At 38.3% G+C, this 27,994-nt stretch overlaps 1 protein-coding gene across 1 annotated transcript; it reads left to right on the top strand.

Annotated features, from left to right (window-relative positions):
- The first annotated feature begins 19 nt into the window (after positions 1-19).
- syap1 (synapse associated protein 1) lies at positions 20-27,917 on the top strand. Its single transcript, XM_057850435.1, has 9 exons — positions 20-363; positions 4,474-4,592; positions 13,475-13,541; positions 13,635-13,708; positions 16,614-16,753; positions 20,114-20,274; positions 20,362-20,411; positions 26,612-26,768; positions 26,858-27,917. The coding sequence occupies exons 1-9, from the start codon at positions 150-152 to the stop codon at positions 26,986-26,988; spliced, it is 1,113 nt and encodes a 370-aa protein (XP_057706418.1). The 5' UTR covers positions 20-149; the 3' UTR covers positions 26,989-27,917.
- The last annotated feature ends 77 nt before the right edge of the window (positions 27,918-27,994 follow it).

Raw genomic sequence — 27,994 nt, 5'->3', positions numbered from 1 at the left:
ACAAAGAAGAATAGGCAGCGTAAACAAGCGAAGAAGAAATCCGGTTAGAGTCTTACTTCCGGGAACTTCTGGAAGCTGTAGCTTCCTTTTCGAAGCGGTTCCTTTACCTAAAGAACGTTTTCCCTGCCAGAAAATCAGTTTATTTGACAATGTTGCGAGGTTTAGGCTCTTGGTTGGGCTTGGAGAACCCGACGGACGCCAACACGTCGAATGACACGGAAGAGGAAGACAAGCAGAAGCTGGAGGAAAAAGTGGTGGAAGCACAAAACGAGGTAAACAAACAGCAAGTGGATGCTGATGGCCACCATGAAGAAGAACGAGGTGACGTGGAGACGAATCAGGAGCTCAATAAAGGACTTGGCGGTGAGTCATAGCATTGATTATAATAGTGGTTAGAACAGTAATCGTGGAACTTCGCGATGAAAACAACGGACTCAGTTTTTTACCCATGTTTGGGTTTTTGGGTGACGTAATCGACGTTTGGTTTTGGGGATGCCTAACAAATCAAAGTTCCTCACATACAAAATTTGTATTTTTTGTCCCCCAGTCCATTTTTTCGGCACACTGCACAACCTACATACTTTAACCCCTTTAAAGTCTGGACCTATTTTGCATGCTTTTGACGTTTCCTTTATAGTTTAAAGAAACAAAAATGTACACAATGTCATTTTTGGGTCCCTTTTTTCAGGAGGCCATAACTGTTGTTGTCTTCACTGACCAATTATAACCAACATTTTGGACTCAAAAAGACAAAAAAAAAAAAGTCAAAATTTGTGATATTGATGTGACGTCCCATTGACAACCAAACATGTTCAACGAACCGTTTTAAAGCTTGATATTTATTCAACTTGTTAGGATAAACATTCAACAACAGCAAAACTAGAATAGTTATATATTTAATAATTCAACAGAAACAGCAGGTATGGTCATAGGCGTTTTTGTCCATCCTACATACTAGAGCTGGGAATCTTTGGGCACCTAACGATTCGATTACGATTACGATTCAGAGGCTCCGATTCGATTATAAAACGATTATTGATGCACCCCCCTCCTTTTTTTTTTTTTTTTCTTTTCTAAGTTTTGTACATTAGTTCCAAAATTGTTCAAAAATACTCTCAGGCTAAACCAAACTACTATTTCAGTATCAAGTTAACATATAGCAGTAAACAAATATACAAAAATAACATTAAATAAAAAAAACTCCAGTTCCCATTCTGTATCAGCAGCGTTAAACTACATTCAATTCATTTAATGTTGTGAATCAACCGTTAAAGTTGTTAAAATTGCTCCCGTTATTCCATAATTTCCCTTTTGTCTACTTTCGACATGTGAACATTTAAAAACTATTTTAAAGATAGATTCAAGTCAATATTTTACTGATTTAGGAGTATTTTAGATAAAAAGTTAATTAGGTTTGCTTGGAAGGTTCGCTACAACAGCCTTGCAGGGAAGTGTACTGCTTTAAGATGGCGGCCGTTTACTAACGCCCTCATCTAACTTTTTTGAAGATGTGCTGCTAACGCTACCGAATCTATAATCATTCTAGTCCTATATAAATGATATCTACCCTAACATTATGTGGCTGTACTTTGTAGCAGCTTTTAGGAAGCAGTCAGGTATGTTGTTGTGTTTTTTGTTTTTTTTTTAATCTCGTGGCATGAGTTGAGCTAGAGCCGCGAGTTGAGCATTGGCATTGCCCGAGGGTCCGGGTAATGAGAAGCATGGTGTTTAGCTACTCCCGCTCCATTCCGTCCCGAAGACTGCACGGCGCGCTGAGTGTGTTGTACTTCCGCTTTACTTGGTATATTTCAATAATCGGAATTTGGATGTTTGTGAATCGTTCTCGAATCTTCCACGGCCGAATCGTGAATAATCTAAGAATCGGAAATTTTGCACACCTCTCCTACAGACTATGGTCAAAACAGGTATAACACAGTAGACCACCAGAAATGAATAGAATGTGCAAAATAGTGAAAATATACAGTGGGGCAAATAAGTATTTTGTCAACCACTAATTGTGCAAGTTCTCCCACTTGAAAATATTAGAGAGGCCTGTAATTGTCAACATGGGTTAACCTCAACCATGAGAGACAGAATGTGGGGAAAAAAACAGAAAATCACATTGTTTGATTTTTAAAGAATTTATTTGCAAATCATTTTGGAAAATAAGTATTTGGTCAGTACCAAAAGTTCATCTCAATACTTTGTTATGTACCCTTTGTTGGCAATAACGGATGCCAAACGTTTTCTGTAACTCTTCACAAGCTTTTCACACACTATTGCTGGTATTTTGACCCATTCCTCCATGCAGATCTCCTCCAGAGCAGTGATGTTTTGGGGCTGTCGTTGGGCAACACGGACTTTCAACTCCCTCCACAAATTTTCTCTGGGGTTGAGATCTGGAGACTGGCTAGGACACTTCATGTCCTTGAAATGCTTCTTACGAAGCCACTCTTTTGTTACCCTGGCTGTGTGTTTGGGATCATTGTTATGCTGAAAGACCCAGCCACGTCTCATCTTCAATGCCCTTGCTGATGGAAGGAGATTTTCACTCAAAATCTCTCGATACATGGCCCCATTCATTCTTTCCTTTACACAGATCAGTCGTCCTGGTCCCTTTGCAGAAAAACAGCCCCAAAGCATGATGTTTCCACCCCCATGCTTCACAGTGGGTAGGGTGTTCTTCGGATGCAATTCAGTTTTCTTTCTCCTCCAAACACGAGAACCTGGGTTTCTACCAAAAAGTTCTATTTTGGTTTCACCTGACCATAACACATTCTCCCAGTCCTCTTCTGGATCATCCAAATGCTCTCTAGCGAACAACAGACGGGCCTGGACGTGTACTTTCTTCAACAGGGGGACACGTCTGGCAGTGCAGGATTTGAGTCCCTGGTGGCGCATTGTGTTACTGATAGTAGCCTTTGTTACTGTGGTCCCAGCTCTCTGTAGGTCATTCACTAGGTCCCCCCGTGTGGTTCTGGGTTTTTTACTCACCGTTCTTGTTATCATTTTGACGCCATAGGTGAGAACTTGCATGGAGCCCCAGATCGAGGGAGATTATCAGTGGTCTTGTATGTCTTCCATTTTCTAATAATTGCTCCCACAGTTGATTTCTTTACACCACGTGTTTTACCTATTGCAGATTCAGTCTTCCCAGCCTGGTGCAGGTCTACAATTTTGTCTTTGGTGTCCTTCGACAGCTCTTTGGTCTTTGCCATAGTGGAGTTTGGAGTGTGACTGACTGAGGTTGTGGACAGGTGTCTTTCATACCGATAATGAGTTAAAACAGGTGCTATTAATCCAGGTAACGAGTGGAGTCTCGTTAGACCTCGTTAGAAGTTAGACCTCTTTGACAGCCAGAAGTCTTGCTTGTTTGTAGGTGACTTATTTTCCACTCTAATTTGGAAATAAATTCTTTAAAAACCAAACTGTGATTTTCTGTTTTTTTTTTCCTACATTCTGTCTCTCATGGTTGAGGTTTACCCATGTTGACAATTACAGGCCTCTCTAATCTTTTCAAGTAGGAGAACCTGCACAATTGGTGGTTGACTAAACACTTATTTGCCCCACTGTACATACAATCAATCTTTTCCATTTGTATATTGACGTGTGTGTGTTGGAGAAACTTGATTGTATATATAATGCTTTGATAAGGTGATGAAATGCCACAACGTAAACAGGAAATAATCCAAAATGTTCAGGAACAAACCCCTAAATGCCTTAAAATTTGCAGGAAGTTACTCAAAAACATACAGGAAGTGATCTGTAAGTAACCTCAAAATAAAGTTGCCTTCCATTGATGTAAATAGACATCTATTTATTTGAGGGGGGGGTGAAAATTCAATGATTCCATGAGTTAACAAGGAAGTGTCTAGGAAATGCCCCAAACTTAAAAGGAAATGACCCTTGGGAGAGCAAAGTATCTCCACACAATTTCTTCAGAAATTGCATTTTCAAGTTCGATGTATTCAAAGTCAATACAACAGCCTAGATGTTTTTGGTACTATCAACGGGGTATAAATCCAAATATATATATTTAAATGATGAAAACAATCAGGTATATTTTGTGGGTTCACTTTTTATTCATCTTTATATGCATTAACATAATTGAAAATAGTAGCTCTGTGGGATGCAATACAAATTCCTACCTCTCAAAACCTCAACTACAGTACTTGTCCCCATCAAGAAAAACTGGTAGTAGTAATGAAGTCATGCCACACATACTTTGTCATCGGGAATCAGAATACATAATCTCAGAGTCAGAACGAAAATCAGAGCTTTTTTCTTCCAAAAAGACATGGTCATTTCCACATTTACCAATAGTCAGATGCAGCCTCTGGCCAAAATATTAGCAATGTTTACATGAGTGACAGACACGCTTCATGAGCATGGTGAAAGACTAGAATATTGTGTTTAATTAATGATTTTGTTAATTAATGATCTTTCTAAACATCCTCCACCTTCTCTGTCCAGACTTCATCTTCAGTTTTGCATCCAATGCAACCAAGAAGCTGTCCGAGTCAGTGGTCGTAACAGCACAGAGCATTAAGAGGAGCGTCGAGGAGGGGAAGATCGACGGCATTATTGATAAGGTTCATTTATACAAATATTCATGTAATCCTTATTCATCATTACATTCCAAGAGTATGCCTTTGAGTTAGCAGCATTGTTGTTTTTGTCAACGATGATAACGAAAATATTTGTCAACGAACAATTTTTTTTTTCACGGCGATGATGAGCTAAAATGAGTCTCGGAAGACTAAAAATCAACGGAATTAATGCCAATTTTCATCTGACAAGATGAAAATGCGACATAATTCCCGTCATCTGATCACAATGCGTGACATTTTCTTAAGGTACGTGTAGTATGTCAGCTTGCATGGTAGCAGTGTTTGGGTCGTGTCACTTATGTGACATGTGCTGGCCCCACTGGTGTTTAGCATGTGCTTCAAGCCAAACTGCAATAGAGGCTTGCTTGTTTTGAAACGCATTATAAGATTTGTTTTCTTATTTTGGCAAGAGAGAATTTGCAATTTTGATTTAGCTTTTAAAAGTCTGTGCTGAGTGATAATCACACACCTAGGAATCAACTTTAGCGTGGCGAGCGTCCTTATGAGCCCTTTCACACACTCCGAAACACCGGGAATATCGCGGGATTTAGCCGTGCAGCAGTTGTATGTGAAAACAATTTCCCGGGTTTACTGACACAGAGATTAAGCGGACATTTTACTGGTCGCGTCTTAGTATAATGTCCGGGACTTTCCTGGGAAGCAGTGTGCATGCAAGCAGGCTTTAAATTCCCGGGTCACAGCACGATGGCTGATGACAAAAATATCATGGCGGGCCAATCGCTAGAGGTGTGCGAAATTTCCGATTCTTAGATTATTCTCGATCCGGCCATGGAAGATTCGAGAATGACTCACAAACATCCAAATTCCGATTATTGAAATATGTCAAGTAAAGCGGAAGTAAAACGCACTCAGCGCGCCGCGCAGTCTTCGGGACGCAATGAGGAACGGAGCGAGAGTAGCTAGACATATTGTTTGTCATTACCCGGCCCCTCGGGTAATGCCAATGCTCAACTCGTGCCGCGAGATGAAAAAAAAACAACAACAACATACCTGACTGCTGCCGACGCTGCAACAAAGTACGTCCACGTAATGTTACGGTAGATATCATATTTATATAGGACTAGATGCACTATAGACTCTGTGGCGATAGCAGCACGTGGACAGAAAGCTAGATGCGGGCGTTAGTAAACGGCCGCCATCTTAAAGCAGTAGACTTCCCTGCAAGGCTGTTGTAGCGAACCTTCCAAGCGAACCTAATTAACTTTTTATCTAAAATACTCCTAAATCGGTAAAATATTGACTTGAATCCATCTTTAAAATAGTTTAAAAACTTTCACATGTCGAAAGTAGACAAAAGGGAAACTATGGAATAACGGGAGCAATTTTAACAACTTTAACGGTTGATTCACAACATTAAATTAATTGAATGTAGTTTAAGGCTGCTGATACAGAATGGGGATTTGAGTAGGGTTGGGCATCGTTTGAAATTTAGCGATTCCGGTTCCGATCCCAATTCAACGTTTCGATTCCGGTTCCGAACGATTCCGATTCTTTTAAGAGGCAGAATTTAAAAAAAATGCAGGGTAAAACAAAAATTGCATCGTTTATATTAAAGTCTTAACTTCTCGACGATTTTTAAAATTAAGTGAACTTCTCACTGGGGTAATTTTTAACTTGTATATAAATATCACTCTTTAAACTCTAGCAATTTTTGTCCGCTTGGCGGTCAGGGCATCGAAACAAGGAATCGAAATTTAAAAATTCGAACGATTCCGGGAGCACCGGATTGTTAGAACTGGTTCCCATCGATGCTCGATGCCCAACCCTTGATTTGAGTATATTTGAGTATACTATTTATTGTTTTTAACTGTTAACTTGATACTGAAATAGTCGTTTATTTAAGCCTGCGAGGCTTTTTTTTTTTCTTAGCTTTTGTAACTAATGTACAAAACATTAAAATCAGCTAATAGCGGGGGGAGGGTGTCATCAATAATTGATTTATAATCGAATCGTAGCCTCTGAATCGTAATCGAATCGTTGGGTGCCCAAAGATTCCCACCTCTACCAATCGCATCTTCCTCCCTGTTCGCAGTAAGACAAAAAGGGGTAGATAAACATCGCAGTTATCAACATAGCAAGCTGGAAAGACCTAAATTAAACTGAAAACATAATGAAATAGTTGCTACGCAATCGTAGAGGCAAGGAAGAGAGTGTATCATCGGAAATGTGTGCTTTATTTTGTTGCCGATGTTAAGAGTCCGCTACTAAAGAAACAAGGTTGTACTTCAAAGCAGAAAACAATGGAGGGATGCGTTCAATTGTTGATTTAATACACACAATAGCTGAAAAGGGGGAATTACACAACACGTCCGTGACAGTACAACAGAGGAAGAGAGTCCATCGTCCATCTTTGGAAATGTTTGATTTATTTCGTTGCCAATGTTAAGGTCCGCTACTGCGGAAACAAGGTTGTACTTCAAAGCAGAAAACAACGTAGGGATGCATTCAATGGTTTGTTAAATACTAAAATACACGCGATCGCGGAAAAGGGGGAAAAACACAATGGGTCCGTGACAGTAGGTCAACGAGGATCAATGAAATACTAAACAGGGTTTCCCCCTAAGATTTTTTTAAGCTGCGGTGGTGGGCTGCATCAGAGTCGGACCGCCTCACCATATCGTGCCACGGCAAAACTGCGTCATATAATGACAATTCTTTTTTTTTTTTTTCGCAATTTGTTACCCAAAAAGAACCATAACAGAGATCTACTTGAAATATTTCATTAACCAGGTACATGTACGTAAAATGCGTTGCTGATTACAGCTACATTACACTATGTAATAATACGACTTTTTTCCCCCCGTAGCAATAGTACTACTAACATCTCGTAGTCCTTAATGTACTACATTAACACAACAATACTAGTCCTTCTGTTAATGGACCAATGGCGTAGGTTTGCATCGGGATGTTAGGAACATAACACTAGGAACTTTTCAGGATGCTCAAATTGTCCCCACCAACATTTAGGCAACCTTATTTGCATTATATAATGAGTTCAGTTATAGAGGTCATTTAGATTGTCTTCACATATTTTGTAAGGATAGAATTGCCCCTACCATTATTAAGTGAATTACTTTCATTATGTTCAGACTTACAATGGCACCATTTTTTGACTAGTTAAATTCCCTCATTTTCAGTGTAAATCTACTAGAAATAAGTGAAATTATCTACCAGAGCTTCAAGTAAATTTTACTCAGATTTCTTGAAATAAAAAACAGCTACCGGTATCTGAAAATAATCTTAACACACTTATTTTAAGCAAAAAGTGAGTATATTTAATCTTTTTTTTTTTTTTTTCGTCAGAAATGTTCTTCTTTCAAGAAGCGATATTGTTCAAAACATTATTTGAAATCATTTTCCCCCTTGATTTTGGTGAAAAATGACCAACCTTTATATGTATGGGCTTAATAAGAACAAATTGTAATATTTACCTAAAGTAAATTGAATAATCTGACCCATTAATCTGTTAACTAGTCTTTAACACTCAAAACAAAATGGATTTTTTTTTTTCGAATAGATTTAAGAAAAATCATCACATTGAAATGTTATAAATTTGCAGTGTGAAAGTTAGTATAAGTCAATACAGATTTATTTTTGCATTGATCATTTAGCCTATCAATTAATTAGGTTCATATTGGTGAGAAATTAAGCCCTGACCCCCGTTCACCTAATCAGTTTGGTTTTATTAATGTCCTGTTCCCAGCAAAAAGTGTACATGCAGGTTATGCAGTTATAGCGTCCCCAACAATATTGAGACCAAACCTACGTCCTTGTAATGGAGCCATTTCAAGGTTTAGGGGGAAATTCTAATTGCCGTGTAAAGAGTTTTACTAGCTTTTTTGTTGTTGTTGTTGTTGTTCGTGAAGTACTTTTCCACACAAACGCACATCGAGGTACCATTTAGCTTAGCAAGGAGGTTATGAGAGACATTTTTGGAGTCTCCCAGAGCTCGTGAAACTTGGGGGAAAAAGTGCATTTATCAAGGTTTCGTCAGCCGTGATTGCATATATCCGTCCGCTGTAACACCCCTGCATTTTCTGCTATTGAATGCGTTGTTGACACATTAGCGCGGCGACACTCTGACCCGCCACTCGGCACAAATTCATTCAAATTTGCCTTTCCGTCCAAGACGGCCGTCCACCGCTCACGTTCGCCGAAAAGTCCGATCAAAAATACACTAATGCCTCGGATGGGGGAAGAAGGACAGGGGTCTGTATTGGCTTAGCCACTTTATTGTGGCAACAATAATAAAGAAAAAGAATAACAAAATAACGGCAGACTTCCGCGACATGCGACCGCTATCTCCTTCTCGCTTCCCTCTACGTCACAGCTCCCTGTCCGATCGTCACTTTTCAAGGTGGCCCCCGTATAGTTACGGACATTACAATACACAATGAATAGGTTGCCTCTGAACCCTTCGCATTAGGCTGCCGTTAGTTTGAAACGGCCTTAAAAAATATAAATAAATAAAACATCTCTTTGTGCGGCGTGGCGGCTTTTATTTTGTTGTGGTGGTGTGCCACAATATTTAATGTGTAGGGGAAACCCTGCAAAGCAGTAGGCAGAGAGCCAATAAGACAACAAAACAAAGCCATCGGGATTCTTCCTTCCACCCTTCTCTTGGATCGCCTGGGGTGGAATACAGTCTTAATGAGCTTGAATTGAATACAACGTCGGGAACGCACCCTCAGGAACAAAACACGAAGTGACCAACATTCTGACAGTCAATGCCGACCAAAAATGACGTAATTTCCAGGTAATAAAATCGCGCCAGTACTGCCCAAAACGGTGCGTTTCACTTCTGCAATGCCCGACAGCCAGCTAACAATGAATGCACTTCCTTAAACCACAAGCCTTGGTCTTTTCTTGCTTTTATGGGAAGACACTCGTCTTAATATTGTGAAAGTACAACAGAAAAATACACATATTCAATACTCAATATACAACAAACTGCACAAAACACTTATATACACAACTATTATATGTATAGCATTGCACACTAGCTTGAGCTACTAGCGTTAAGCATTGGCTGGCTTATATAACACAACAACTTATGAAGTTCTGTAGATATGACCCTTCACCACAGAAGTAAACATATATTGCACATCCATATGTGATAGTAAACATAAAATACTTACAGACATATATTTCCGAGGCGGAAACGTTTCAGAAAGCATTCACGGTTTTCAATGCTACCGCTAGACACAGCACTGTGTAAGTGAATGAGCTTGTGAGCCAAACTGTAACAAAAAATAGATGCAGTGAATTATTCTGACCGGCAGGTGGCAGCAATGCCATGCAAATAGTCAACTGATTTCCCATACTGCTGTGTAAAGCCAGCACAGTACATATTATCAGTCCTATTAATAATGTTATTGGATTTACTGGGATGACATCATAGTTCCCATTATCGGACCAATAATTATCGTGCACCAGTACTTTATTATTTAGTTTGGTCCCTCGTGTGCAATGTTCCTTCTAAGCTGCGCATGTGCGCAATCGCCCACTGCTTGCACATACTTAGTGCACAAGAAAATTAATGCAGCGCACAAAATAAAATTCAACAAAAACATATTGTAGCGTCAATAAGATGACTGTTTGTCAGCGCAGCAGTGATGTGTCAGGGTGACACTCCGATTGATGCATTCGATACGGCAACGCTAGTAGGCCAATTGTCGACACTGCTTTGATATGTCAGCGCGGCACTCCGATCGGTGTGTTCGATACAGCAACGCAACGCTCTATTGGTGCTTTCGATTCAGCAACGCAACGCTCCCATTGGTGGAGAAAAGTGAGCCTGACTACTGTGCTGATTTACAACACTGATATAATCTAGTTAATTAGACCCAAAAAATTGTTTTCTGTACCATTTTGCAACGTAACTCAATGAGCAACAGGTGTCAGGGCCAATAATATAATACAGTTCACTTCACTTGCGCTACGCAGCCAATCGTAGCATTGACAGTGTTGTGCATATGTGCCCTGCCCATATGCACCATGCAAGTTAGCTAGCTAACAACAGTGCAGCGGAGTTAAGAGACGCAAATGCTAACCCCCCATCATGGTGAAAGGGTAGGGCAGCGATACTACATCAAGCCAATGTAAAAAAGAAATGCGGTTCTTTGAAAATGGAATAGCTTTCGGAGTATGTGCAAACTAAGAGTGTGACAATATCTCGATACAGCGATATATCGCGATATTTTGCAACCCGATTGTTTATCGATATGCTCCCGCCAAGTATCGATACTTTTATTTAACATATTGGCCATACAATGGAGTATGGATGCTGTAAACTCCTGAGTGTTTGTTGAGCAATTCCTTGGCGGTCCACTAGGGGCGCTCGGGAGTGGCGGTGAAGGTAAAGTGCGCACAAGTCGTCTAGAGAAGAAGAGAGAAGGCTCCAAGTGGGTTGAAAAAATAAAAAAGCTTCGTGAGAATGGTGGAGGAAAAAATGAGAAAATATTGCTACAAATCATACATGGGGACACACTTTAGATTTTACACCAACCAGAAAGGAAGTAAGGTGAACAAGGACTTTGCTGTATGCAAGAACTGTCTAACAAAAATAAGGTCCACTGGGAGCTGGTGACGAGTTGCACACCCGGATTTCCTCAAGAGAGTCTGGCTGCAGCCTGTCGATTTCTTCACTGCTTTGCTTTCATCACTTGAGGTAAAAAAGTTTTGCAATGTAATTGATTTTTAATTTTCATGTATTATTTTGATGATATTTGGTGTTGAATGATATAAAATAAACCAGGACCCTAAACTGGATGAAAATGAATATTGAGCAAGCCCACATGAATTTACTGATTTATTTGATATTATTTGAGAATTTACTGATTTATTTGATATTATTTGAGAACCACTTTCCATCTAGTTTACTACACAAACTCCTATTACTGCCATTTTGATACAATAAGTTACAAAAATGGTTAGAATAGCTTCCAAAATATATAAAGTGATGTGCTTGATAATTAATGTAGCCTACATATTAAAAATAGGTCATTATTGCATTTTTTATTTCTATAGATTCAATTAATATTTTTTGTAATTCAATATTTCCAACAAAAAATATATATATATCTGGATTCCAACTCAAAAGCTATTAAGTTGCTAATATTTTTTGTTTTATTTTGTCATTTTTAAGGTGAGGAAGAATGTGACTGACCAAGTCTGGCATCTCAAATGCTGAAGCAGATAGTGGAAATGCTTAAACCAACGCTTTTGGCAACAAAGGTCATATACGAAGAAAAGACCCACCAATTTTATCATTGCCCCTCTCCAAGCTCAACTGCTGACTGACACCTACAGCACTGATGTTTTTTTTTTAAGATTTAAAACTTAAAGGAAATTAAGGGTGCCATTCATCATAATCTCTCCAAGAGATATCAGTGGTTGTGGTTTGTTTCCTCTCTATGTGTAGGTGCACAATTTGCAGTAGATTGATACTTTACAGCAATGCTGCACAGAAAAGGTGTCACTGTTTAATAAATGACTTAAACAGTATTTTTTCTATTTTGAAATATCTTTTTTTCCGTTTCAACAGTTGTATCGTAGAATATCATGTATCCAATTTCTGACCAAAATATCGATAATCGCTGTATCGTGATATCGTGAGATAATCATTATCGTGAGCCTCGTATCGCGAATCGTATCGTATCGTGAGGTGCCCTGAGGTTCCCACTCCTCGTGCAAACAGAAGAAAAGCGGTGAAACTGAGTGAGATTTTTTCCTGGTTTTTTAATTTTATTTATTTATTTATTTTTATTTTTTTAAACCTACCCTGTATACACTGCAAATTTATAACCTTTTAATTAGTCAAATAATTTTCTCCATCTTGTTTTGAGTATTAAAGACTAGTTAACAGATTAATGCGTCAGATTATTCCACTGACTTTAAGTCAATATAACTATTTGTTCTTATTAAGCCCATACATCCAAACTTGGTCATTATTCACCTAAATGAAGAAAAAATTGCTTACAAATAATGTTTTGCAAAATAGCTATTCTTGAATTAAAAACATGTGTGACCTTTCAAAGCTTTTTAAAGATTAAATATACAAATTTATTGCTGTCAATAAATATTTTAAGCTTATTTTCATTCATTCGTTCATTTACCGAGCCTCTTATCCTTACAAGGGTTCAGCTTGCTATTTTTCTTCAAGAAATCTGAGTAAAATGTACTTGAAGCACTGGCAGATAATTTCACTTTTTTTCTAGTAGATTTACACTGAAGGGAATTTAACTAGTTTTAAGGAGGTGTGTTTTTGCAGTGTACCTGGTCAGACACAGAGAATAGGAATCTTGAGTGTCTTTATTGTCTGAACTGTTTTAATGTAGGAGTTTGATATACTGTACTCCCATTGCGGTTGTTTATTTAGTTTTATTTATTAACTCACCCATGCTACAACTGGACCTTACCCAGGCCAAAGCAGGACTCTTGCTATGGTTAAAAAGCAGGACTCTCACATATAACATAGTACACATGTTATGAACAACTCGATTTTGGTCTGTCATTTTAAGTAGGCCAATTGTATTAAGGTAAAATAATTAAAATTGCTGCTGTAATTTCATTCTTTCAATAAGTTAGGTAACTTGCTATGAGCCGATGTTTTGAACAGGCGTGATACTGGTGTGTGTGGCCACATCTGATGTTGCTCACCGTTGTCCGCAATGTGCTCAGGGAGCTAGTGTGTGTGCTCAGACACATAAAAAATCAGAGGGAACATTGCTCGGGTGGACTGGTTGTGCACTGATTTTGGTCATTTGACCATGAAATTTGTTGAGTGACATTTGTTGAGTGAATAAAGTTGAGTAATCACACACCTCCTTGTTTGTGTGCAGACCTTCCTCGGAGACTTTCAGAAAGAGCAAGAGAAGTTTGTCCAGGAAAAGAAGTCCAAAAGATCAGGTAGGATAGAAATCTCTCGTATTAAAATATAAAATATGTGAAAGTTATTAAGTCTCCTTTTTATTATTTTATTTTTTTGGCATGTCTATTCAGAAGCAGCAGTGCCTCCCTGGGTTGGTTACAATGAGGAGGAGACCATTCAGCAGCAGATCCTCGCTCTGTCAGCTGTAAGCAATATTACGTAGATAGAAATATAATATACGAGCCATTCACATTGGTTAAAGTTCTCCGTCGTAGTGATGGAAATCCGTCAGCAGGGGGTGCTGTTAGGGGAGTTCGGACGGGTCCTTTAAATCAGGGGTCCCCAAACTACGGCCCGCGGGCCACATTTGGTCCGGTCCCCTGAACAACAAAAAAAAAAAAATTGTTAAAAAAAAATAATAATAATATTTATTTATTTATTTTTTTTTTTCCAATAGAGTTATTTATGTCCTGGCTTTTTTCTGTGAAGAACTGAGCAATGGTTATTTGGTTATTATCTATTTAATTAATACAGTATTATTATATTATATTACATTACATGATATTATATTATATTATATTATATTCAGGGGTGCACATAAGTGGTCCGCACATGCGTACTGGACGTAGACAAACGCGCTGGCCCTCAACGGCTTCCATACGCTTTTGCGTACCGATGGCTGACCACTATTTGCGGCGGACACGAGAAAATAACTTCTCAAAATGTCGATGAGGCAGGCCACACTGAGTAATTACTTCCGTGTTCCCCCACCCCCGTCAAAAGACAGACAGACGACAGAGACGTCACCGGAGCTACCGAAAAAAAGGACTTTTGCTGAAAAGTGGCTACAGGAGGTACCATGGCTAGAAGTGAATGATGCTCGCACGGAAATGCGGTACAAAATGTGCCGTGAGAATCCCAATGTCGCCGATTAGAGCAACGCATTTTATGTAGGGTCAAAGAATTTCAGCCATCCAAACTTTGAAAAGCACGAAAAAAACAGAGAGCATGTGGCAATTAAGCAAACTATCGATGTCAAACAGGACCCCACTCGCCCTATGGACATGTGGCGGAATAGGGCGGAATAAAGGTAATGAACAGCGACATGCACTGACAAACGTGTTTTTGCTCGCATTTTACAAAGCTAAACATACACGTTCAATGAGGTCTTATGAGGAGGACATCCCACTTTTAAAAAGGCTTGGAGTTAATGTGGGAGCCGCATAATGCCCTTTATTTTGAATTGGTGCTTTTATGTTTATTTCTTTACATTTCACTTCAAAGTAATGGCAATTTTGTTGTGCCAGTTGATGTTAATCAAGCATTAACTGTTAATATAATTAATCAAAGTTAATTGGCTCTAAGTAAAGCTTGTCATAAATTTATCGCATCAGGTGGGTCGGCTCTCAAGCTCAATGAGGACCAAGTCACATCTCCAGGTCCTCCTCTGAGAACCTGGGCAAAAAAATTATGTGCACCCCTGATTATATTATATTATATTATATTATATTATATTATATTATATTATATTATATTATATTATATTATATTATATTATATTATATTATATTATATTATATTATATTATATTATATTATATTATATTATATTATATTATATTAAGGGCTGTCAAAGTTATCGAGTTAACGGGCGGTAATTAATTTTTTTCATTAATCACGTTAAAATATTTGACGCAATTAACGCATATGCCCCGCTCAAACAGATTAAAATGACAGCAGTGTCATGTCCACTTGTTACTTGTGTTTTTTGTCTCCCTCTGCTGGCGCTTAGGTGCGACTGATTTTATGCACCATGAGCATTGTGTAATTCTTGACATCAACAATGGTGAGCTACTAGTTAATTTTTTTGATTGAAAATTTTACCAATTTTATTAAAACGAAAACATTAAGAGGGGTTTTAACATAAAATTTGTATAATTTGTACTAAAATCTATCTTTTAAGAACTACAAGTCGTTCTATCCAGGGATTGCTTTGACAGAATATTAATGTTAATGCCATCTTGTTGATTTATTGTTATAATAAACAAATACAGTACTTATGTACAGTATGTTGAATGTATATATCCGTCTTGTGTCTTATCTTTCCATTCCAACAATAATTTACAGAAAAATAAGGCATATTTTAGAGATGTTTGAATTGCGATTAATTACGATTAATTTTTAAGCTGTGATTAACTCGCTTAAAAATTTTAATCGTTTGACAGCCCTAATTATATTATATTATACTATATTATATTATATCATTTTTATTTTATTTACTTTGGTTCCGTGAAGAATCCAGAAAGGGTTATTTGATTGTGGCTTTCTGAAAAACAATACATTTTTACATTTAGGCACTCCTGCAATCGTCACACTTTTTCTGTTACAAACTGACCCCGGCCCCTCATCAGAGAAGAGAAGGGTTATGTGGCCCTCACAGGAAAAAGTTTGGGGACCCCTGCTTTAAATGCTTGAAAATGATGGATTTTACTGTCGTGTTTTCGAGGTTTGAAATTGGCATGAAGTTGTATTTAAGGAATATGTGTTTGTCTTTGAACGTTTTGTTAAGAGGATTGTTAAAAAAAAAAAAGTTTTTAAGCTAGCAGACATGCAAGTTAGTCAATTGTTTTTTTTTCATACTTCGATCCTTATTCATTTTTTTATACCGTTTGAGGCTGAGCCCAAGTATTTTGATTTATTTTTAAATGCCTTTATTGCTCTCGTATAATGAAAGCGCAATTCTGCATAGTTTGAAAAAAAAAAAAAAACACTCGGGAAAAATGGTCTTTTGAAAGGACAATCTTAGCAGGTCTCTGTTTTATGTCTCCTAAAATTTATTCTTCATCGCAATAAATGTTCCTAATCCGGTAACACGATTATTCGGACTAATTAATTGACAGATGAGTTGATTACTTAAAAAAATTGATAGCTGCAGCCATAATCTCTGCCAGTTTTTCGTCTTGACAATGATCCCCCCGCTCCCCACTTTAATTCATGCACACACTTGTTGCATTGCAGAGTAAAGAATAGGCACAATAATGAAAAAAAACTGCACATTTAAAAAAAAAAAAAAAAAAGTCTTGACTGTTAACTAATATGTTCTACGTTCAGGACAAGCGAAATTTCTTGCGTGACCCACCGGCTGGCGTGCAGTTCCACTTCGACATGGAGCAAATGTTTCCGCTGGCTGCTGTCATGTTGGAGGAAGACCAGTTGCTTAACCGCATGCGCTTTGACCTCGTCCCCAAACAGTCAGTACCTACTCTGTGTATGGTTACTTTTCATGAGAAAAATGTTCTTACCTTCTAGAGGAAATTAATGAGTGGTAATTGTACTTTAGAGCGATTATTTAATTTGATGAGAACGATAATGTGTTTTATCAACTTATGTTGTTTGACCAAAAAAACAACAACACATTTTTATGGGGAAATTTGTGATTTTAAAGGGGAAATACTTCCAGAGAAATACACACTGCTCAAAAAATAAAGGGAACGCTAAAGTAACACATTATAGAGTTGAATGATTTAAATATTTTTATATTTATATTTTTTTCCATGGTTGAATGTGCTGACAACAAAATCACTCACACAAAAATTATCAATGAAAATCCAGTGTATCAATCCATAGAGGTCTGAATTTGGAGTTAAACTCAAAATGAAAGTGGAAAAACACACTACAGTTCGCCTGGAACTCAAGACTTACTGCTGTTCCAGCTATAAGTAGCCTGGTACTCCAGGCTCACCGCTGTTCCAGCTATTGAGTCCAGCCACCATTAAGCGGATAAAATTTCCAGGGCGGAGCAAGCCACAGCAAACAGACAGCGGAGTGGACCAATCAGCGACTATTCTCTCAGTGTTTGGAAAACACAGGGAGAAGAGTCTGGCCGTGCCAGGCAAAGCTATAAGAGTCTGGCGACTGTTCCGCGGATCAAATTCCCAGGATGGAGTAAGTCACAGCAAACCGACAGGGGAGTGGACCAATCAGCAACTGGCGGACGTGATTTTGGTAAAGCGACAAGAAACTCTAGTGCGAGGACGTAAACATACGAGGAGAACGGAGAAGTTTATTCAACATGGCTAGTGCGAGAAAGACAAATTACCGCAGATAAGAACATATTCTCGGCTCTCCCGTTCGCCATCTCTGTTGTTGTGGAGACTACTTTCGACGCGCAAGAGTGACGTTGCTCGTTAAGCACACATCTCCAAATAAACAAAACTGATTGCACGGACGATTTTGTTTGGGTTCTAGAGGCCAATAAGTAGCTGGGTCCCAGACTCTATAGCTGGAACAGCGGTGAGTCTGAAGTTCCAGGCTACCAGTGTTGTTAATAACGGCGTTAGAATATAACGGCGTTACTAACGGCGTTATTTTCTTCAGTAGTGAGTAATCTAATTAATTACTTTTCTCATCTTGGCAACGCCGTTACCGTCACTGAGGCGTGCGTTACTATGTTGGTTGGCTGAGTGAGAAAAGTCAAAAGAGAAAGACGGACTCACGGAGACGAGAGAGCAGAGCAGGAGTGGGGGGGAGGCAAGGGAGGGTAACGCCATTGCAAACGCGATGCTACTATGCTCGGTGGCTCCAATAATACCTGACTGTAGCTGATAGCCTACAAACTACGCCCACATGATGCTTCGGTAGATATCACATATATACAGAACTAGATGCAAAAACTGACACGGCTGCATTAGCAACATGTATAATAAAGAACTAGATGCATTAGTAAACAGCCGCCATCTTAAAGCAGTAGACTCCTCAGGAAGGCTCTGTTGTAGAGAACCTTCCTAGCGGACCTAAGTAACTTTTGATCTAAAATGCTCCTAAATCGGCAAAATCTTGATTTAAATCTATCTTTAAATGATGAAATAGTTTTAAAACTTACACATGTCAAAAGTAGACAGAAGGGAACTAATGCAATAACGGGAGCAATTTTAACAACTTTAACGGTTGATTCACAACATTAAATGACTTCCACACATAGCAAAGGTTACTATCTAGTTATCGCAATATCCACAATTCCCCTGTGTCTAGTTAAGTTTAGGGTAAAGAATTGGGCTAGGGCGAATTGTCCCAAAAAAACCCTTTAAACTTCACATGGTGTCACCTGTTTTTTTTTTTTCTTTTTTCTTTTTTATTTCTTTTTTTTTTTTTGGGGGGGGGGGGGGGGGGTTGAGAAAAAAAAAACAACATGAAAATTATCACCAGTTACTTTGCTAAGTAACTTATTACTCTTACATTCAGGTAACTGAGTTACTAACGCAATTACTTTTTGGGAAAAGTAATTTGTAACTGTAATTAATTACTTTTTTAAAGTAAGATTAACAACACTGCAGGCTACACTACAGTCTGATCCAACTTTGATATAATGTCCTTTAAACAAGTCAAAATGAGGCTCAGTACTGTACGTGGCCTCCACATGCCTCTATGACCTCCCTACAACACCTAAGCATGCTCCTAATGTGTCAACGGCGGGTGTCCCGGGGGATCTCCTCCCAGATGTGGACCAGGGCATGGACAGTCAGAGGAGCAACCTGACTGCCAGATGGACCTAAACATAATGTCCCAGTGGTGTTCTATTGGATTTAGGTCAGGAGAATGTGGGGCCCGTCAATGTTATCAATTCCTTCTTCCTTCAGGAACTGCTTGGATACTCCAGCCACATGAGGTTGGGCATTGCCATGGACCAGGAGGAAACCAGGTCCCTCTGCACAAGCGTAGCTTATGACAATGGGTCCAAGGATTTCATCCCGATTCTTAATAGCAGTCAGGCTGCTATTATCTAACCTGTAGAGGTCTGTGTGTCCTTCCATGCCTACCCTGACCATCACTGACCAACCACTACACCGGTCATGCTGAATGATATTGCAGCAGCATCACGTTCTCCACGGCATGTGCTCAGGTTAAACCTGCTTTCATCGGTAAAGAGCACAGAGCCAATGGCCTAGTTGCAAATTCTGGTGGTCAATGGCAAATGCCGATTGAGCTCTGCGGTGAAGTTAATTGAGAACGGGGCTCAGTACAGGATGTCAGGCCATCTTCATGGGGCCCGTTTCTGATTGTTTGGTCAGAAACATTCAAACCAGTCATTTTGCATTGGCATTGTAGAGAGGTCGTACACGTATGCGGAAGCCACACACACGACTGAGCCTCATTTTGACTTCACATTCCATCAAGATTGGATCAGTCTGTTGTGTTTTTCACTTTAATTTTGAGTATAACTCAAAATCCGGACCTCCATGGGTTGATACATTTGATTTTCATTGATGCTCTTTGTTGTCAGCACATTCAACTGTGGAAATATTAAAGTATTTCATTAAAATATTTCATTCATTCATATCTACAATGTGTTACTTTAGTGTTCCCTTTATTTTTTGAGCAGTGTATGTGGAAAATTAAATATTCAATTAACTTGAAAAATGTTAGAATTCAAGTAAAAGGCAAAGTTGGCATTCGAGAATTTTTATTTGACAGCTGGAAAAAAAAAAAAAAAAGGTCTTCCGAAATAATAAATGTTACGAGAAAAATGTTATAAAATGAGGACGAAAAAGGCCCAAACAGGTTAGAAGCTGACTTCATGACTTCTCCGTATTATTATGGAATATTATTGACAGCGTGAAGGAGGAAGTATTCTGGAGAAACTACTTCTACCGCGTCTCGCTCGTCAAACAGTCTGCTCAGCTGACGGCATTGGCGGCCCAGCAGCAGCAGCAGCAGCAGAAAGTGGCCGGTGACGGACAGGACACCGTCTCATCCAGTGACATCATTTTAACAGGTATACCACTGAATACATGAATGGTATCACAATCACTTAATCAGTCACATACGCTTAAGCTCATTTCTGCTGTTCTTGTTCTCGTAGACAACGTCAGGCCCAAAACGCCGCCCGTTTCCATCAGCGACAACCAGACGGTAGTAAAAAAAATATGAAGTTTACTTTTCACATAGCAAGACCAAAGTTTTTATTTTAACACATTACATTGGCTGTCATTGACCGTGCTCGATGTCCAATCCATTTGGACTGGAATTCGTTTAGTCACCCCTCCCAATGAGCAGTCCAAGCAAGTCCTCCCTGTTTAAATGAATTGGACGTCTATTCCTTTTAGGGCTGCAGCTATCGAATATTTTAGTAATCGAGTAATCGACTGAAAATTCTATCGATTAATCGAGTAATCGGATAAAACAAATATATTTTTAGGTGAAGAGCAATTATAAATATACATGAGAAAACAAGACATTTCATCTAATTTTGAACCATTTTCAGTCAATCAATGTCTTTATTTTCGATGTATATTGTTGAAAACAGCCAACAATTGCATCTCAGATGTAACTAGAATTAAAAAAAAAAAAAAAAAAGACTAATTCACTGCTTTCACTCAAAAAACTTTAGATCTTATTACAAAAAAATATATATATATCTTACCTAAAAATGCCGTTACGCTTGATAACACACATCACTTAAAAGTTTGGATTTTTTCCCACGTCTTTCAATTGAATTTCTCTTTGTGTCAAGCCATTTTTAAGTTCTAGTTAAGTTTTAAGTTAGTCTAAACTGTAAGTCCTGATAGGATTTAGAGTTTTTGCAGTGTTCAAAATAAATGTATGATACAGGCTGTATTGGAGCACATTAGCACCAGTGCTACTTGGTGTTTTATCCAGCAATGACTACTGAGCTAAAATTGATAGTTAGCATGATTAAGTTTTTATTTTACACCCTCATCACTCCACAATGCTATGTTATGTTAAAGCCTGTATGTAAGACACGTTAGCCAAGCATCGACAGTGGTCATAATTAATAGAAACCTAGCCCTCCGCAGGGCTAACGTGACTTCAGAACAGGAACGTTAATCTTATTTATTAGCGCTTAGCGCTCTTTATTAGCGCTTAGCGCTCTACTGCTTTAAGATGGCGGCTGTTTACTAAAGCTGCCCAGACGCGGCCGAGTCTGTCATTTAGCATCTAGTTCAACATACATGTGATCTCTATGAGACGCATGAGACGCTACCTGTACCAACGTAGCATCGTATGGGCTAGTATTTAGCAACGTCGGCGTTGTTTGTGGCGGCTGTCGGCTGCAGTAAGTTTTTTTTTTTCCCCCTTCTTCCTCTCCGCACGTGACAGCGCGTTGTCCCGCATTAAAAGTAGTCCGAGCAAAACGTGATGCTGAGAGCTGTCAAACTAAACGATTACTCGAGGTGAATAAAATTACTCGGATCAGTTTTTAAACTCGAGTTACTCGAGTTGCTCGAGTACTCGTTTCAGCTCTAATTCCTTTCGATGACGGTGAATGAGTTGAATTTTCAAATTTTACAAGAATTAAAAATCTAATGTTATTTTTATTATTCATATTTCATATACACTATTTTCCGCAATAAAAGGCACACCTTTATAAAGATCAATATTGGCTAATCATGGCATGACACTCCCTTTAGCGCAGCTCCTTCTATCGGATGCATAACGCAACCCCAACCACTACTACTACTGCCACTTAGTAATGCGGTGCATCCTTTATATGAAAACAGTTTAAAAATAGGCCATTCATTAAAGGTGCGTCTTATACTGAGGAAAATACTTTATATTTTTATCAGTATTATTAGTATTTTTTTTTTTTTTTCGTTATTACCATATTTTTGGACGATGCATATCAGACTTTTCCCATCTCATTTTACAGTGTGGCATATATGTAAAGTGCATCTAATGCTGCCTTCATGTGGTGTTGTAATGATGGTAAATACCACTTGTCGAGTCAAAGATTGCCCATATACGCCTCCTCAAGCCGTATTCTCCTAGAATAATAACGTGTACACATTTATTTAACACTTATTATTTTTAACCAAGTCAGTGTGGTTTTTGGCAGGAATTTTAATTGTATCTTATTTTTAGACAATGATACTTAATAGTCTTAGTCATATTTTAGTCATCTCAAAATGTGTCGTTTTTGTTGACGAAAACTCAAAACTAATTTCGTCTAGTTTTAGTCGACATTTACTAAAAATGTTTTCGTCTGTAAAATTTTTTAAAAATTGCTCCATAAATAAATAAGTGTCCAATAACTTTGAATGAACATTGAGAGACAAGCATATTGTAGCGTCTACAAGGAAAATGCCAACTAGGTGATAGTACATACTCAGCAGGAAAAACAGTACATTATTTTCAATTAATTATACCCACCCGAACGCCATGAATTGTATGTAAAAAAAAAAAAAATGTCCAAGAGTTTAAGAGGACGTCGCACTGCCAGCGCAACTGCGATGCTAATGCTACAAGTTACATTAAGTGTGTGATGATTAGAGGTGTGCAAAATTTCGGATTCTTAGGTTATTCGCGATTCGGCCGTGAAAGATTCGAGAACAATTCACAAACATCCAAATTCCGATTATTGAAATATGCCAAATAAAGCGGAAGTACAACACACTCAGCGCGCCGCGCGGTCAATGAAGACCGAAGCAAGAGTAGCTAAACCTCATGCTTCTCATTACCCGGCCCCTCGGGTAATGCCAATGCTCAACTCACGGCTCTAGCTCAACACATGCCACAAGTTTAAAAAAAACACAACAACATACCTGACTGCTGCCGAAAAGCTGTTACAAAGTACATCCACATAATGTTACGGTAGATATAATTTATATAGGACTAGATGCATTATAGATTCGGTAGCGTTAGCAGCACATCTTCAAAGAAGCTAGATGCGGGCGTTAGTAAACGGCCGCCATCTTAAAGCAGTACACTTCCCTGAAAGGCTGTTGTAGCGAACCTTCCAAGCAAACCTAATTAACTTTTTATCTAAAATACTCCTAAATCGGTAAAATATTGACTTGAATCTATCTTTAAAATAGTTTTTAAACTTTCACATGTCGAAAGTAGACAAAAGGGAAATTATGGAATAACGGGAGCAATTTTAACAACTTTAACGGTTGATTCACAACATTAAATGAATTGAATGTAGTTTAAAGCTGCTGATACAGAATGGGGACTGGAGTTTTTTATTTACTGTTATTTTTGTATATTTTATTTACTGCTATATGTTAACTTGATACTGAAATAGTAGTTTGGTTTAGCCTGAGAGTATTTTTGAACAATTTTGGAACTAATGTACAAAACATTTTAAAAAATTTAAAAAAAAAAAAAAAAAAAAAAAGGAGGGGGGTGCATCAATAATCGTTCTATAATCGAATCGGAGCCTCTGAATCATAATCGTAATCGAATCGTTAGGTGGCCAAAGATTCCCAGCTGTAGTGATGATCATTCTTCATAGACCTTTAAAGACTAAAGCAACAGTGTATATACTCTCTGGCCAAGATAACGAAACAAATCTTATCATGTGTGCAAGCTGGAGTGACTGGAGATGACACTGGTGAGTTAGAGTGGGGGAGGGGGGGTGCAGCATGTCACGAGTGACACAACCAGACACTGCTATGATGCAGGCTAACTACACATAAAATGTCACACATTGTGAAGATGTGACGGAAACTATTGTACATTTTGGTCTCGTTCTCGTCCAATGAAAACTTGACAATGACTTGTTATGTTTTTGTCTCCCAAAACACGTTTTTAGTTCGTTATCGTCTCGCCATCATCATGAAAAACGTGTTCTTCGATGAAATATTTAAGTATTTGCTAAAATGTTCAGTTACAAACAGAAACCTACTGTTTGCTTTTTGATGCATTCTCTTGGTGGAGTAGATGAATTAATAGGTCTGAAATAATTTTGCCCACCCAATAGACCAAAATGAAGTCCATCTTTTTTTTTTTTTTTTTTAACAACGCATACTAGTAATTACCAATTAGCAAGTGGTCAGGATCATCTTTCCTAGAGCATTTGAAGGCAGCATTATAGTCCAAAAATGACAGCCCGATTACTATTTTTACATTTGTTGTTTTCCTATTCTACAAGAGTAATGTAAAAAATATATACATATTTATTGAACGTAAGTAAAAGTTGTATTTTAAGAAACAAAAAAGTTTCCACAAAGTTTTCATTAGAAACGAGTTGAGCAGTTGAAGGGGGGAGGTTTAAATATGTAATTAAAATAATGTAAAATTGTATGCATATTGAAAAAATAATTTACATAGAATGTTCTGATTTATTGAGACAAAAGTGGAAATCTGTCAGAAAATTGTTAAGATTTCATGTGCTATGTTTAAAAATGTGATCTCAAAAGTTTGAACTCTTGAAGCGTCAACATTGCTGACTTTGACAAGCCAGAGATGCAAATACGGTGTGTTAATATGGCATGAAAATCTCACACCTTTTAGCGAAATTCGCCGTTTTGAAGTCGAAAAGGGTGACCTACGTGAATTGTGTAGATCCAAGGAAAATATTTTGGGGGGAGGTCAGAGGATTTTTTTTTTTTAATATCGGATTCTTGGTATGCAAGCGGGGAAAGCGGCACAAAGCCAAAAAAGCGCACCAGAGTGACCAAAACATTTATTTCAACGAAACAAAGGAGGGTACACTGTTGTGTCCTGTCTCTTCAATGCCAAGCTTGGCTGCACGACAACCGTGAATTAACACCTAAAGCGCTGTCACCCAGTTGTAGCATGAAAATCGCACACCTTTTAGCGAAATTTGCCGTTTTGAAGTCGAAAAGGGTGACCTACGTGAATTGTGTAGATCCAAGGAAATTTTTTTAGGGGGGGTCTGAGGATTTTGTTTTTTAATATCGGATTCTTGGTATGCAAGCGGGGAAAGCGGCACAAAGGCAAAAAAGCGCACCAGAGTGACCAAAACATTTATTTCAACGAAACAAAGGAGTGTACACTGTTGTGTCCTGTCTCTTCAATGCCAAGCTTGGCTGCTCGACGACCGTGAATTAACACCTAAAGCGCTGTCACTCAGTTGTAATTTTGGAAGACGACAGGAGACAGTTACAAGCTGGCAGATTGTAAATCCATCTAACTAACTAATGACATGTTTTGCTAGTTGCTAAGCCTGTCGTGATATGCAATGAATCCATTTATTGCACGGTACATAAAAATGAGGGCGATAATTTTCACGGCTGTGTTTTATCGCCGCGCGCGTGCATACATTTGTGTGTGCGTGCTGAGGGCATATGGGACTCGTTCCTTTCACCAATATTTATTTTTCATCAACACGCCAGAGAATTAAAGTTCAGACATACAAAATGAGGAAACACATCTATATTAAACACTGTAAACATTAGCTTGTTAATATGAGGCTAATGGGGAAAAATGACAACCTACTTTATCCTGCTATAAAACATTGGCAGTGTTCACCAAAAGGCAACCTTGCGGTTAAAAGGTGACACTTCAAACATGAAAAATCGCTGGTTAACAGCATTTGCAAACGAAAAAAAAAATGAAAAAATGATTATTAACACCACATGCAATGACAAAAAGCTTTTTTTGAGTAGTGTAAAGCTTACTGTTAGTGGTTTAGCGAACGTACTTCCTGTGAACATTTCAAAATAAAAGCACACCATTTTGGTCATATAAATAACAATTTCTGGAGTTAATCCCACATATTTCAGAATTCAGTTTCTACACTAAGAATAGCTTAAAAATGACACCCTTTATGACAAATCTAATTGGCAATGAATAATTATTATACTACTACTATATATAGTAGTATACTATAATATTAGTGCTATATTCATTTTTTTAAGAAATGTTTTGAATCATGTTGGAAAGGCGAAGTCAGTGTTCTGAATCTGTTTACATTACATTCTTTATCACTACTTAATGCTATCAGCATTTACCCACGTTGTTTATTTGTGATTTATTCTTGTTATTTACGTGTTTATTTGTACTTTAATAAAGAATTTAAGTGTTCCAAAATGTTTTTGTGAATTAATAAGCGTCATCAAAAATTTCATTGCTAAATTAGAAGAAAAAAAAGGGGGGGGGGGGGATTTGATTAGTAGACTAATCGTAAAAATAGTCGGCTGACTAATCGAGAGAACATTAGTCGTTTGGGACAGCCCTAGTTATAGAGTGTACCGGAACATATTTCCTCCACACCCTTCTCACCTTTTTAACCCCTGACCCATTTTCATGCCTGGTTATTGTATTTACTGCTTGGTGGTGCATGGTAGACATCTCCCGCACTCCTCTTGTGTTCTTATTACTCATTTGTGTGTGCGTGTCATTAGCCGGCTCCGGATGAAGATTTTTCCATCTCCACCAGTCCTGGCGTCTCCGAATTTGTGAGCGACGCCTTTGAATCGGCGGCCATCGACAGCGAGGACCTGCAGAAAGGAATGGAGCAGCTAGTGCTCGACAAGAAGGACAGCCTCCCCTCTGTTGACGGTCGGTTTGAATCATTCTGATACAAATCTTCAACTGCTTCAATGACACATTTCATATAATGTAATATAATTTTTTCTTCTCGGGAGCAGAGGATCAGTCAGACTGGGAGAAGGAGCTGCAGCAGGAGCTCCAGGATTACGAGGTGGTGGCCGAGTCGGACAACCGGGATGAGCAGTGGGACCAGGAGATCGAGGAGATGCTGCAGGCAACCGACCCTTAAAGCGTGCCACGGTACGGCCGCTTTTTTTTTTTTGCCCCCAAGTGATATTAAACCTTAGAACTTTGCCGGATCAAGGACTACCTGCAGTTTTATTGAAAGAATACCTTGTCACCTCTGCTGGGATAGGAGTTGTAATGACAAGGAAATGCTCTAGGGAGCGCTCCAGTGCAAACAATCACAAACACCGCTTAACTTACAGATGCAATTTTTTTTTCCTTTTCTTGTACAGCCAAAACTCTTATCTAATACACAAGTGAAATATTAAAAAGATGAATTATGTAAATAAAAACACTTACAAAAATATCTTTTTATGGATCTTTTACTTGTAATGAATGATCATGTCAAGGTGGGTAGAGTAGCGTTACTTTAAAATATTACAGAAGTGAAAGTAGTCATCCAAAAATTGAAGTACAAGTAAAGTATTCAGTGAAAAGAATACTCAAGTAATGAGTAGCTGCTAACACTGTCCGATTTTTTAAAAAAACAATGGTATCTTTTTTTTCTTAGCACAAATGCACAAAAATCATCAAATTCCAACTAGAAAAATCTACAGAAAGGAAACAAGTTAACAACCCGTCCAAAGCGCATGAGTTCCCTCTAGTGGAGAAAACATGTCCTAGCGTGAAATTAAGACTACTATATTTCCACTTTTCCGTGGTCCATTCATGCCAAAAAAAATTGGGGAAAACGTTGAAATCCATGCTTTCAAGTAATATTGACGGCAGTATGCTAATAGTTTTTTTTTTTTTTTCACGGCACCTTGAAGACCACGTGATTGAACACGCTGGCGTGATCATAGGACTTCCGAGTGCAAACTTGTGTATGTGTCATTTGGCTGTAATTATTACGTTTGATTTGTATAATGGAGTTGAGATTTTGAAAGTATAGCATTGTGAAACTACCAAGAAATAAATTTTTCTCAAAATGTTACTTCAATTTTTGCAGTTATTCTATAATAATAAATAAAAACAAATAGAAAAATTACTGGTTACAGCCCAGAGTAATA

The sequence above is a fragment of the Corythoichthys intestinalis genome, chromosome 1 (assembly GCF_030265065.1).
Source record: "Corythoichthys intestinalis isolate RoL2023-P3 chromosome 1, ASM3026506v1, whole genome shotgun sequence".
Classification (NCBI taxonomy): Eukaryota; Metazoa; Chordata; class Actinopteri; order Syngnathiformes; family Syngnathidae; genus Corythoichthys; species Corythoichthys intestinalis.
Note: the sequence above shows the minus strand (reverse complement) of the source record. Positions and strands in the feature narration are given on the sequence as shown.